This window comes from Hemitrygon akajei, chromosome 4 (genome assembly GCF_048418815.1).
Source record: "Hemitrygon akajei chromosome 4, sHemAka1.3, whole genome shotgun sequence".
Classification (NCBI taxonomy): Eukaryota; Metazoa; Chordata; class Chondrichthyes; order Myliobatiformes; family Dasyatidae; genus Hemitrygon; species Hemitrygon akajei.
Genome location: NC_133127.1, coordinates 18,568,596 through 18,582,235, shown reverse-complemented (window position 1 = coordinate 18,582,235; position 13,640 = coordinate 18,568,596). Strand labels below are relative to the sequence as shown.

The window sequence follows — 13,640 nt, the reverse complement described above, 5'->3', positions numbered from 1 at the left end:
GCACGACCTCCACCAACTCTCCTTTGTCTATCCTGTTTGTTATTTCCTCAAATAATTCCAGCAGATTTGTCAGGCAAGATTTTCCCCATAAGGAAACTATGTTGACTTTGACTTATTTTTTCATATTTTACCAAGTACACCGAAACCTCATCTTTAACTCCAACATCTTCCCAACCACTGAGATCAGGCTAACTGGCCTATAATTTCCATTCTCTGCTTTCCTCTCTTCTTGAAGAGTGGAGTGACATCTGCAATTTTCTATCCTTCAGAACCATGCCAGAATCTAGTGATTCTTGAAAGTTTGTTTCTAATGCCTCCACAATCTCTTCAGCTATCTCTGTCAGAAACCTGGGGTGTAGTCCATCTGGTCCAGGTGACTCGTCTACTTTGAAAACTTTCAGCTTCACAAGCACCTCCTCTCTAGTAATAGCAACTGCACTCACTTCAGCTCCCTGACACTCTCAAACTTTCTGTATACTGCTAGTGTCTTCCACAGTGAAGACTGATGCAAAATACTTATCAGTTCATCCACCACCTCCTTGTCCCCCATTACTACCTCTCCAGTGTCATTTTCTATCTTGCCTCTCATGTACTTTTTTTTCAGATATGTAAACCTTTGGTATTCACTTTGATATTATTGGCTAGCTTACCTTCCTTCCATCTTTACCATCCTTCCATCTTTATGGCTTTTTAGTTGCCTTCTGTTGGTTTTTAAAGGCTTCCCAATCCCCTAACTTCCCACTAATGTTTGCTTTATTCTATGACCTCTCTTTTGCTTTCATGTTGGCTTTGACTTCCTTCGTCAGCCACGGTTGCATCATCCTTCCCTTAGAATATTGCTTCTTTTTTGGGATGTATCTATCCTGCTCCTAGAAACTCCAGCCTGTGCTGCTTTGCTGTCATCCTTGCTAGTGTTCCCTTCTAACTGACTTTGGCCAGCTCCTCTCTCATGTTTCTGTAATTCCCTTTACTCCGAATAATACTGATACATCTGATACATTTGTCTTTAGCTTTTCCCTCTAAAATTGCAGGGTGAATTCTATCAGATTATGATCACTGACTCCTAAAAGTTCTTTTACCTTAAGCTTCCTAATCAAATTTGGTTCATTACACATTACCCAATCCAGAATAGCTGATCCCTTAGTGGGCTCCACCACAAACTGCTCTAGAATCTCATAGGCATTTTACAAATCCTCTCACCTGGGATCGAAAGTCAGCACCAATCTGATTTTCCCAATCTACCTGCATGTTGAAATTCTCCCATGGTTATTGCACATTGTCCTTTTGACATGCATTTTCTTTCTCCATCTAATTTGCACCCCACACCCTGGCTACTGTTCAGAAGCCTGTATACAACTCCCATTAGGGTCTTTTTACCCTTGCATTTTATTAAATCAACCCTCAATGATTCTACATCTTCTGACCCTAAGTCACCTCTTTCCAAGGGTTGATTTAATTTTTACCAAAAGAGCCATGCCACCTCTCTGCTTACCTGCCTGTCTTTTTGATACGATGTGTATCCTTGGATGTTAAGGTCCTAACTATAATCTTCTTTCATCCACGACTCAGTGACGCCCAGTATGTCATACCTGCCTACCTCTAGCTGTGCTCCAAGATCATCTACCTTATTCCATATACTGCAAGTATTCAAATATAACACCTTTAGACTTGTATTCATCAGCCTTTATGACTTTGTCCCCTGCCGTTACCCTGCAACTCATCCCACTTCTGCAATTTTGCCCTTTCACCAGCCTGTCCTTCATGACAGTTTCACGAAACACTGCTTCTGCTTGTATACCAAATGCCCCATTCTCAGCCCTATCACTCAGTTCCCATACCCCTGCCAAATTAGTATAAATCCACCCCAACTGTTCTAGCAACCCTTCAAGGATATTGGTCCTCCCTCTGGTTCAGGTGGAACCTGTCCGTTTTGTGCAGGTCATACAATCCCCAGAAGAGATCCTAATGACCCAGAAATCTGAAATCCTGCCCCCAGCACCAGTTCCTCAGCCACCCATTCATCCTGTTCTTATCTTCACCGGTGTGTGGCACAGGCAGCGATCTAGAGATTACTACCCTGGAGATATTACTCTTCAGCTTTCTACCCAGCTCCCTAAATTCTCTCTTCAGCACCTCCTAATTTTCCTACCTATCTTATTGGTGCTAATATGCACCACGAACGCGGCCGCTCACTGTCCCCCTTTAGAATGCCATGGACCCAATCCAAGAGGTCCCTGACCCTGGCACCTGGGAGGCAACATATAATCCAAGTGTCTCAGTCGTGTCCACAGAATCTCATGTCTACTCCCCCGACTATGGAATTCCCCATCACTACTGTAGTCCTGTTCTCCTCACTTCCCTTTTGAGCCACAGTGCCAGAGACCTGGTAAGTTGTCCTCCCTAACATATCCAAAGTGGTATACTTATTATTGAAGGGAACAGCCACAGGGCTTCTCTGCACTGGCTGCCTATTTCCCTTCCTTCACCTGCCGGGCTCCCAGTTATCGGCCTCCTGCTTCTTAGGGGTGACTACCTCCCTGTAACTGCTATCTATCCCCTCCCCGGTTTCCTGTAATATCCAAGGTCATTGAACTGCAGATCCAGACCTTAACACACCCTCTGAGGAGTCGCAGCTCGGTGCAGACGTGATTATCCAGAAGGCTGGAGGTTTCCCAGAATTCTTACATCACAACGCAGTCCCTGGAGCCATTCTCACTGTTCTATGTACTGATAGACAGACAAAGAATGAAGAATCTTACTAGATACTTACCTCACACAAGCCTTTTCTCACCAAAGCCTCCCCACTCTAACCCTGGGCCACTCTACTGGAAAAACACCAGAAGCCTGCAAATGCCCCATTTTGAATCTCACTCACAGACCTGTGAGCTGCCTCTTCTCCTGCTCCCGATTCGATTGGGCCACCAGAGAAACCTGGAAAGTCATGTTGCCATTATAGAAAACATTTATTAGACTGCACCTTGAATACTGAGTGCAGTTCTGGTTGACACATTATAGGAAGGATGTGAAGGCTTTAATGTCAGTAAATGGGAAAGCGAAAAAGCAGCAAATGCAAAGTGAGTTTGGTTATATATTGCACAGATAGAACATTGAACAGCACAGGCCCCTTGGCGCACAATGTTGGGCAGACCCTTTAAACTACACCAAGATCAATCTAACCCTTCCCTTTCACATAATCCTCCATTTTTCTTTCATCCAAGTACCCATCTAACAGCCTCTTAAATGTCCATGAGACTTTAAGCTACAAGTGTAGAATTAGGCCTTTTGGTCCATTGAGTCTTCCTGCCATTCCATCTTGGCTGTTCACTAACCCTCTCAATCCTGCTCTACCACTTTCTCCCCATAACCTTTGATGTCCCTACTAAATAAGAACCTGATGCACCATCAATAACTCTCGGAGACGTGAGTTAAGGTAGGCTTTTATTAGCTGGAAGGAAGCACCGTCAGCAGCAAGAGACCACCACACAACATCCTGGAGACTGAGGGAGGAGCAGTGCCTCCAATCGCCTTTATACCGGGGTCTGTGGGAGGAGCCACAGGAGCAGTCAGCGGGGGGGGGGGGGGGGGGGCGTGTCCAGACAGGTATATGTAGTTCACCACAGAACCTATCACCTTTGCTTTAAATATACCCAATGACTTGGCCTCTACAACAGGGCTGTGCCAATAAGTTTCACAGATTCCCCTCCTCTAGCTCAAGAAATTCTTCATCTCTGTTCTAAAGGGACATTCTTGGATTCTGAGGCTGTGCACTCTGGCCCTAAACACCCCCACCATAGTAAACACACCTTCATATGCACTCTGTCTAACCTTTCAATATTCAATGGGTTTCAATGAGATTCCTCTCAATCTTCCAAACTATACCCCTGTAGTAACTACAGGCTCAGAGCCATTAAATGCTCCGCCTACTGTTCGTTAACCCTTTCGTTCCCAGGATAGTTTGTTAACCCTTTCGTTCCCAGGATCGTTCGCATGTACCTCCTGCAGGCCTTCTCCAACGCAAACACTTCCTATCTAAGATAAGGGGCCCAAGATCCCTAACAAGAGAAAATCTGCAGATGCTGGAAATCCAAGCAACACACACAAAATGTTGGGGGAACTCAGCAGGCCAGGCGGCATCTATGGAAAAGAGTACAGTCGACATTTTGGGCTGAGACCCTTCATCAGGACAAGATCCCTAACGTACTAGCCACTAACAACACCCCTGGCATTCTGCACACTCACCATTCTCTGTGTAAAAAAAACCCCTCTAACATTTCCCCCGGACTTTCCTCTAATCATCTCAAAATTTGAGGCCTCCCGTTGACCGAGGTGGACCAGAAACGTTGTGTTCCAGCTGATAGGCAAGCCAGGGCAATACCAGAGAGCAAGCTGTTGCCCACGTAGCAAGCTCACCCTCTTCAAACAGCTGGTGAATCCCGAGGAACAGCAGAGACCGATACAGTTTGGCATCATCTGCGTTGCAGGAGTCGTTTGTCAGTGTTGAACTTAACGTAGCAGCACTGTCTTGGGGACCCCGGCTCCGGATTTTTCCTCGGGGCTAACTCACCAAGATTTCCCCTTGAGTGAATATAGCAGCACGCACTGGAGGTTTGAGATCAGAGTTTTCCTCATGGAAGAGCTGCATCATCTGCCCGAAGTGGCAGGTTTTAAGGCACCAATAAGCAGCCTTTGCCACTTCTGCTGTCAGTAGAAACGATCCCGCTTGGCTTAGTAGCTAAACCTCACGTAAAAGCCAGGAGTTACATGCCATGGGGGAGTATATTCTATGTAGCGGGAGCTACCTCTCCTACAGGAGAAACATCTTAAAATTATGCCCTCTCATATTCGCCATAATCAAATTGTCATCTTCTCCCTATTAACTAATACACAGTGTTTAATGTACTTAAAATCAGATTACAGGTAGAATGATGTCAACTCTGTCCATCTGACCTCCAGGCAGTCCAGAGACCAGAACAGATACTCCGATAAATCCATTCGCCAACAATCTACCTCTTCCTCCGTTCAGATACATCCACCCCCCCCCCCCACCCCCCGCATACGTGTTTCGCTAACTGGTTTAAACAATGAATTTATTAGTTAATGCCACCCTCATCGTGCTTGCTCCTGATATTTCTTTAACTAGAATAATCACATCTCATCTGTGATTCATGAACCGGAGACAAACGCACTTCCAAAACCATTTCTAGTTTGTTTCACCATCCAACGCCCAGGAAGAGAGTCGAGGGCAAGCAGTAGGTTTAAAACACCAAAGATCAGCGTCGAGGCTGCTGTCAATCACCCAGAACTCCTCCTTCAAATATCTGTCGGCTCAAACAAGCCCCCATCCTCCAGTTTCCTGTAACTTTTCATAATACATGATAGTTTTTATTTTACCTGATCGTATTTATAATTTTTTTCCTTACAAATTGGCGCAGGGTTTAGGTTTCTAAACTTCAGTTTAACGTCCTGCGCTTGACTTGCAAGTGAGGAAGAAGACACGTGGTTTATATACTTTTTTTTCCTGAGATACATATGGTTTCCTCCGGCCCGTTTTGCAGATTAAATTTGTACATTATTATGGTTAGGGGAGGGGGCAGTGTAATAGGCGGAGGTTAGACCCTCTGGGCGTTTCTCGGACTTGGCTAAGCGGCCAGGACGTGGTTGTACCGGGAGCAGCCTTTAAAGCGCGCCGAGTGACAGGACGAGAGGTTGAAGGTGGGTGGTCCGTACGGAACCCAGCGTTTGCACACCTAGCCGGCATGGATCACACGCGGGTTTTTCAGTTGCAGCCTTGTGGTAGGACGAAACATTCCTTATTTTGCCAAAAAAAAGAGAAGAGGGGGGAAATTACGGTTGGTGTAACTTGCGTGTGTTCCTTCCATCGAGAAGGAACAATTTCACGCCGGCGTTTGTCAGTGTGCGTTTATACCGAGTAACAGATCATGGAAGTCAGCGAATCATTGCATCCCGAACGGCGGATGAGTGTATTTCCACCAACAAGGTGCTAACAGATAGTATTTATGTTTTAAATATCGTGATATAAGTTTGTTAGAGTCTCCCTCAAGCTCGGAACCGTTCTGTAGAGTTTATTGATGTGGTTCTTAACTTCTTGGTGCTCAGTGCTGATTCCGTTTTGCCGTGGCTTTCAGCGTGGTAACCTTGCTTGTCACGGCGGGCTCCGAAGGGACGGTAGCAACTACGAGCGACTCTTTAAACGTTGAGGGATGGGACTGAGGGAGTAGTTATGTTCTTCTCAGCTCTCTTGGTGGGGAAATTATAACGTTAGCCTCCGTGTAAGATCGAATAAGGGAGCATTGGAGAAGTTTCTTCACCTCGGGGGCGGGTGTTGTTCCGCTTTGGAGCTGACAATTTGTGGAGATACCCCGAAGGGGTAATGGATAAACTTGTGAATGGGGGGGGGGGTGGGGGGAGATATAGATTATGCTGATGGCGCCAGGTGGAATAAAGAGGGGGGATAGTAAACAGTCGATGTTTCGGGCCGAAACCCTTCATCGGGACTCACTGAAACGTCGCCATAGATGCTGCCTGTCCTGCCGAGTTCCTCCGCCGTTTTGTGTGTGTGTGTGTGGCTCTGGATTTCCAGCATCTGCAGATTTTCTCGTGTCTGAAATATTTAAGCTGTTGCTTCTCGATAAGATAGAAAATGGTTTGCCAAACCACGTTTTCGTGGGCATTTGTTTTAATAGTATCTTGAGTTTCTCAGTATTTTAGAAATCGTTTCCCAGGGTAGGGGAATCCAGACTTAGACGCATAGGTTTAAAGCGAGCAAGGAAAGATTTAAAAGGGACCTAAGGTGCAATTATTTCACACAGTGCGTTGAGCATCAGAAGCCAGGTTTATAATGTATTGTGAAATTTGTTGTTTTTCGGCAGCACCACAATGCAATATTTAAAAAAAAAACAAGTTACAATAGAAAATATATATTTTTAAATAGTGCAAAAGTGAGTTAGCGTTAAAAGTTCAAAATAAGTTTTATTTTCAAAGTACACGTATGTCATCATGTACAACCTGCGATTTTTTTTTCCCTGTGGGACTCAGCAAAGCTATAAAACAGTGTCCATGGAAAGATTAATGAAAGATCAACGAGTGTGGACGACAACAAACTGAGAAAATGCAAATATAAATAATAAATAATGAGAACATGAGATCGAGCCCTTAAAGTGAGGTCATTGGATGTCTAAACTTTTCAATGATGAGGCAAGTGAGTGCTATCTACCCCTTTTTATGCAAGAGCCTGATGGCTGAGGGGTGGTAACTACTTGAACCTGGTGGTGAGTCTCGAGGTTCTGTACCTTTTACCTGGTGGCCCATTCACAAATCTGATGGTGTGGAAGGAATTGCTCCTAAAATGTCCAGTATGTGGATTAACCAGCCAGGGGAACGGCTAGAGCCAGTTGGGACATTCAAAAGGTATTTGTACAGTTACATGGGGAAGAAGGGTTTCCAAGTAAATTTATTAAAGTGCATATGTCTCCATACACTACCCCGAGATTCATTTTCTTGCAGGCATTCACAATAAATACAAAGAAAGACAATAGAATCAATTGGGGGGGGGGAACCACACAAAGACACAACCAATGTACAAAAGACAACAAATTGTTCAAATACAAAAAGACAAACAAAATGAATAAGTAATGAGGAGATCTGGAGTTGTCGAGTGGGTCTGTGGGTTGTAGAATGGGCTCGGTGTTGAGGTGAGTGAATTTGTCCACGCTGGTTCAGGAGTCTGATGGTTGAACTGTTCCTGAACCTGGTGGTGTGGGACCTAAGGTTTCCTGTACCTCATTCCTGATGGCAGCAGCAAGGTTTAGAGGGATGTGGGCCATACACAAGCATATGAGACTAGGTGTGGTAGGAAAACTTGGTTGGCACAGACAAGGGACCAGTCGCTTGTTTCTGTGTAGCAGAACTCTGTGAGTCTGGTAGGCTGGATTTCAAGTGTTTCAATTTTGTAATGCACGATGAAGAACATTAGAGTTATTCCAATTGGTACTTGTGATAAAACACCCTTAAAAGCATTGCTTAAGAAAATTATCACTGACTGGTGGCTTTACCCTTTGTTGAGGAATGAATAAGCTTAACTGTGCTGTGAAGTAGCAGGGTTAGGATGAACCATGGGTGCTTTTAATTGTATTTCTGTGGTACAACGACTGAACATGGGTGGAGGCAAGTCTCTACCAAAGGAGGTGTAAGGTGCTCCTTCCCTCCACGGGCCTGCAGGTCACCCTGGGCAAGTTGTAGCACCTGACCTAGTTATGTGACCAATGATGCCAGGCAATGTCTGAAGGGTATCAATAATGGATGGGGTCACCTGTCTTGTAAAGACACTGCCCAGAAGAAGGCAATGGCAAACCATTTCTGTAGAAAAAAAAAATTGCCAAGGGCAATCATTGGCAATTGTCAAAAACCGTGATCGCCCATGTCATGCAACATGGCACATAATGAATGAATGACAGAAAATGGTACAAAAAATGGTATGGGTTTTGAGGGGGGGTGGCAGTAGAAAGGGGTGAGAGGGAAAATAAATCTGGAATGACAACTAATTTGATGGGCAAATGGCCCAATTCTTCTCCTATCTTATGATCTAATATACCCAATGATTTGACCTCCACAGCAGTCTGTGGCATTGAATTCCAGAGATTCATCACCCACTGGTTAAATACATTCCTCTATCTCTGTTCTAAAGGGCCATGCTTCTATTTTGAGACTGTGCCCTCTGGTCATAGACCCTCCCACTATGGAAACATCCTTTCTCAACTTTAGCTAGAGCAGGGGTTCCCAATTTTTTTTTAAAATGCCATGGACCAATGTCATTAAGCGGTGGGTCCGTGGACCGCAGGTTGGGAACCCCTGATTTAGACCTTTTCTAACCTCTCAAAGGTTAGTGATCTGCAGTATGCTTTGGATTTGCATTTGAGCAGCATCCATTTGGGTGTGATTTGACAGGTTCTGGCATGGGTGCAATTGTCTCAGGATGGAAGCTTACTCTCTCAACTGAAGAAACTTCTTGTCTTTTGGCTGCCAGTCCTTGGAATTCCTTACACCCAGTGGCTTCTATTTCATTTGATGCTATTGATATCTGAGACTGATTGGATTTTTTTGGAAGCTAAGCACACTCTCTGAAATGTGGGTCAGGCAAGGAAGTGAAGTTAGATCATAGCAGAATTAGGTCATCAAGTGTGCTCTGTCACTCCACAGCTGATTATTATACCCCTGAACCTCATTCTCCACACTCACCACACTCTGGCTAAAAAAGAATCCTCCTCACTCTACTCTAAAGGGACGTGCCTCTATTCTGAGGCTGTGCCCTGTGGTCCCTGACTCCCCCCACCAAAGGAAACCTCCTCTCCACATCTACTCCATCGTGGCCTTCCAATATTCAGTAGGTTTCAATGAGATCCCCCTCACCCCTCATCATTTTAAATTCCAGTGAGTACAGGTCCAGAGCCATCAAGTGCTCCTGCTACATTAACCCTTTCATTCCCGAGATAATTCTCGTGAACCGTCTTTGCCAGCACATCCATTCTTGGATATGGGGTCCAAAACTGCTCGCCTTATTCCAAGTGCAGTCTGCCCAGGTGTCAAGGTTATGAACGACATTTATCTTCTTGAACAGTCCAGTGTGTTCCTGTTATCTAGGAATAATAGATGGCCTTGTGCACTTAAACTGCTGGATGTTGAGAATTCCTTGTGGCTAGTGGATTTGATGTGTGACTACAGAATGAAAAGAGTGGTACCTAACTTATGTACCACAAATGACAGTGATGAGGCCATAAAAGACGGGAGCAGAATTAGGCCACTTAGCCCATTGAGTCTGCTTCCACCCCCACCCTGGGGAGGGGGGGTGGTGTGTGAGTGTGTGTCTGTGTGTGTGAAATCAAACTACCTCTGACGCTCCCAGCTCTTACTTTCCTCAAATCACCTTACAATTATGCCCCCGTATGTTAGCCATTTCCACCCTAGGGGAGAGGGTCTCTGGCAGCCTTTTCAATTTATACTTTTTATAATTTAGTACACCTCTATCAAATCATCCTTCATCCTCTTCCTTTCCAAGGAGAAAAGCCCTGGATCGTTCAACCTGGTCTGATCCAGACAACATCTTGGATGGATTTGGTTTGGAACATGGAGGGAAATATTGAGTTTCAGTGAGGGTAGTATGTTACCTTGACCATTATTGATAAAGCAGATGCAAGCAAGGGAGAATTTTCATAATATGTCACTCTGGTTCACTCTGCAACTGCTAATTGGGAGGTGGGGGTGGGTGTGAAAGGTAGACTTCTGCACTTGATATTTGCATATTTGTTATTTTTGCATCAAATTATGGATCTGAGAATACAGATCCAAAATTCCTCAAACGAGACAGATGGATAAGGCTGTAAAAGGAGCTTCTGGCACCTTGGTCATCCTAAATCAAAGTATTGAGCCCAGGAGCTGCGATGTTATGTTGAAGCTGTATAAGGCATTGGTGAGGCTTAATTTGGAGTATTGGGTGCAGTTCTAGTCACCTACCTATTGCCGGGAATTGAGCACCTGAGGTGGAGGGAATGTTTGAGTAGGATAGGACATTATTCCCTGGAGCATAGGAGAATGAGGGGATGTTTGATAGAGGTAGACAAAATTGAAGGTTATAGGTCAGGTGAATGCAAGCAGGCTTTTCCCACCGAGGGTGGGTGAGACTACTCCTAGAAGTCACAGGTCAAGGGTGAAATATTTGAGGGGGGAGCTTCAGAGGATGGTGGTGTGAATGTGGAATGTGCTGTTGGATGCAGTTTGATCTCAATACTTAAGAGAAGTTTGGATAAGTACATGGACGGGTGGGGTATGGTGCTTTATGGTGTGGGTCAATGGGACTAGGCAGAATAGCAGTTTGGCATGAACTAGATGGGCTGAAGGGTCTGTTTCTGTGTTGCAGTGTCTGATTACGATTCTAGAAATCTATGTTAACCATATTACGGTGGAATAGATTGCATCACTCTTGACTTCAGTGCAGGGTGATAAGGTAACAGCCCAGTTAATGAAAACACAAAATGCTGGCAGAACTCAGCAGGCCAGACAGCATCTATGGGAGGAGGTAGTGATGACGTTTCGGGCTGAAACCTTTCATCAGGAGTTAATGAGTTAATGAGGTTCTTTTCCAGTGGAAGGTTAAGCAGTGACACAGAAGACCATTCAGCCCTCTTCTGTCGGTGCTGCCTCTTGGGAAAAGAGTTCCAAGTTGATTCCATGCTTTACTTGCACTGGGGCATTTACCTAATTTATTTTGAAAATTACCCTTTAATCTGCTTTCCATTTCAGAATCAGGCTTAATATCACTGGCCTCATAAACTTTGTTGTTTTGCAGCAGCAGTACATTGCAATACATAATAATAAAACCATAAAGTACTATAAGAACTTGTATTTAAAGTAAATAACTAGTGCAAAAAGAGAGCAAAAAAGGAAAAAAAAGTGAGGTAGTGTACATGGGTTCAATGTTCATTCAGAAACCTGATGGCAAAGGGGAAGAAGCTGTTCCTAAAACATTGAGTGGGTTTTCAGGATCCAGTACCATAGTGATTCCCAACCTTTTTTATGCCACGGACCGCTACCATTAACTGAGGGGTCTGGTCCATAGACTCAAGGTTGGGAAAGCCTGCTGTACCTCTTCCCTGATGATAGCAATGAGAAGAGGTCAGGCCCTCTTCTCAGTTTGGAATGCTCAAGCTGAGCATTCCAAATGGCACTGAGTTATTGCTTTTATTAATTTATTTAAAAATCTTTCCCCCCCCCCCCCCCCCCCAAGTGACATACACAAAATGCTGGAGGAAATCAGCAGGTCAGTTGGCATCTACTTAATTTCCCTCCTTGGATTCCTTTTAACTTTTTTAAAAATCTCATTTAATTTTTAACTGGGAGTAGGGTGAGTTAGCTCTTTGGGGGGGGGGGGGTGGAATTGATAGCTGGCTATGGAAAAACTCTCAGACTGAGATGGAAAAGCGGGGAAACGGATTCGCATGTGAAAATCAGCCTGACTGTTCTGGCCACTGCAGCATGGATCTTCTCTGCCCTGGTTCCATGGTGGTCAATGTTTAATGTTTCTGCTGCAAAAGCAGTTTGGTAACGTAGCTGTGTGGCAAGACAAAGGTTCGTTTTCATTGTCCAAGACTATTCATGTACAATACAACTCTGATATTCAGATGGCCATGAAATACAGAATGGACATCAACCCTCTCCCTGCACGTAAAGGAAAAAGAAACGATGCTCTCAAGCCTTGCCCTCCCTTGCTAACAGATTGCCCACAAGGAAAACGGTCACTGGAACATCAAACACCTGAGCTTCCTCCCCCCCACAGAAAAACTGCGACAATACATGAAACCCCAACTCCATCCCTCAGAAAAAGTAGCAAGAATAATGTCAAACCTCCAACTCCCTCTTTTTAAAAAAAAACTGACAATAACATCAAACTCTCAACTACCTTCCTCAAAAAAAAGCAATGATTCCTCGGGTGACGTCTTCCAGATAGTCAATCTAGCTGGCATGTTTAGTGCATTGTTTTACAGCACGGTGATCACCAATTGGTGTTCGATTCTCAATTCTATCTTGAAGGAGTTCGTATATTCTCCCCGTGACCGTGTGGGATTCCTCAGTCTGCTCCAGTTTCTTTCACGTTCTAAAGACGTACATTTAGGATTAAGTGAGTTGTCACCATGTTATGTTGGCACCAGAAGCTTGGTGGAATTTGCAGCCTCCCAGCGGAATCCTTGCTGATTTGATCTGATGCACAGTGACGAATTTCATTGTATGTCTTAATGTACATGTGACAAAGCTAAACTATTATCTTTTTAAAAAACCCTGTTAGAGGAACTTGGTGGGTCCATTTGACGAGGCAGAGGGATGTTTGATTTTCTGGGGCTAGAGTCTGGGTTTGGACTGAGAGTATAAAGAGGAGAGTGACATTGCAAAGAGGCGAAAGGGATGTGTTAGCAAGAGATGGGCGGAACCAGGTGAGGAGGTGTAGATATGATGTGGGAGATGCAGCTGGTGAGGAGTAGCTAGAAACAGATGAGGAGAGGGAGGGGAGGGAAAGTGCCGGTGGAGCCGTGGAGGGAGAGGTAAAGGCTGAGCAGTGATAAAGTGGAAACACAAAGCTGAATCTGATAACAAACTCAAGTGTCTGATAAGTAAGTAAATTTGAACCCTGACGGAGGGATGATAGATGGAATTGGGAGGGAAATGAAACTAGATAATAGGGAAGGGCTAGGGTGAGGTGATTTGGGGGGGGAAATGTGAGTAAAGAATTTGTATAGTTAAGAAAGAAACACACAGGGTTCAGGTTACCTGGAACTGGACAATTCAATACTCTGTGGACTGTAGAATGTGAGGTGTTATGCTTTCTCCTGTTTTGTTTTACTCAGTCCTTGCTTTTGGCGGGTTGCATGGCTTCATTGTTGAGAGATAACAAGATTCTCGCACTTTTTTAAAAAAAATAGGAATTCCTGTATATTGTGCAACTGTATTCTTGATGTGCAAACTTTGTCACAAACACAAAATGCTGGAGGAGCTCAGTAGGTCAGGCAGCAGCTATGGAGAGGAATAAATAGTCGATGTTCGGGCAGAGTCCCTTCTTCAGGACCTGACTCTTCATC

The 13,640-nt window shown here is 44.5% G+C and overlaps 1 protein-coding gene across 4 annotated transcripts in view; it reads left to right on the top strand.

Moving 5' to 3' along the window:
• Positions 1 to 13,640, top strand: part of slc4a11 (solute carrier family 4 member 11) — a 303,412-nt gene that overhangs the window by 103,922 nt on the left and 185,850 nt on the right. Inside the window, exon 1 of one of the 4 annotated variants that reach the window (XM_073042122.1) lies at positions 5,682 to 5,793. The exons of 2 other annotated variants lie outside the window; for them this stretch is intronic. In XM_073042122.1, coding sequence (XP_072898223.1) covers positions 5,757 to 5,793 — 37 coding nt within the window. In that variant the 5' untranslated portion in view covers positions 5,682 to 5,756. Of the gene's footprint in view, positions 1 to 5,681; positions 5,794 to 5,907; positions 5,999 to 13,640 lie in introns of those variants that run through there. One more of the 4 variants, XM_073042127.1, reaches the window with a different exon arrangement.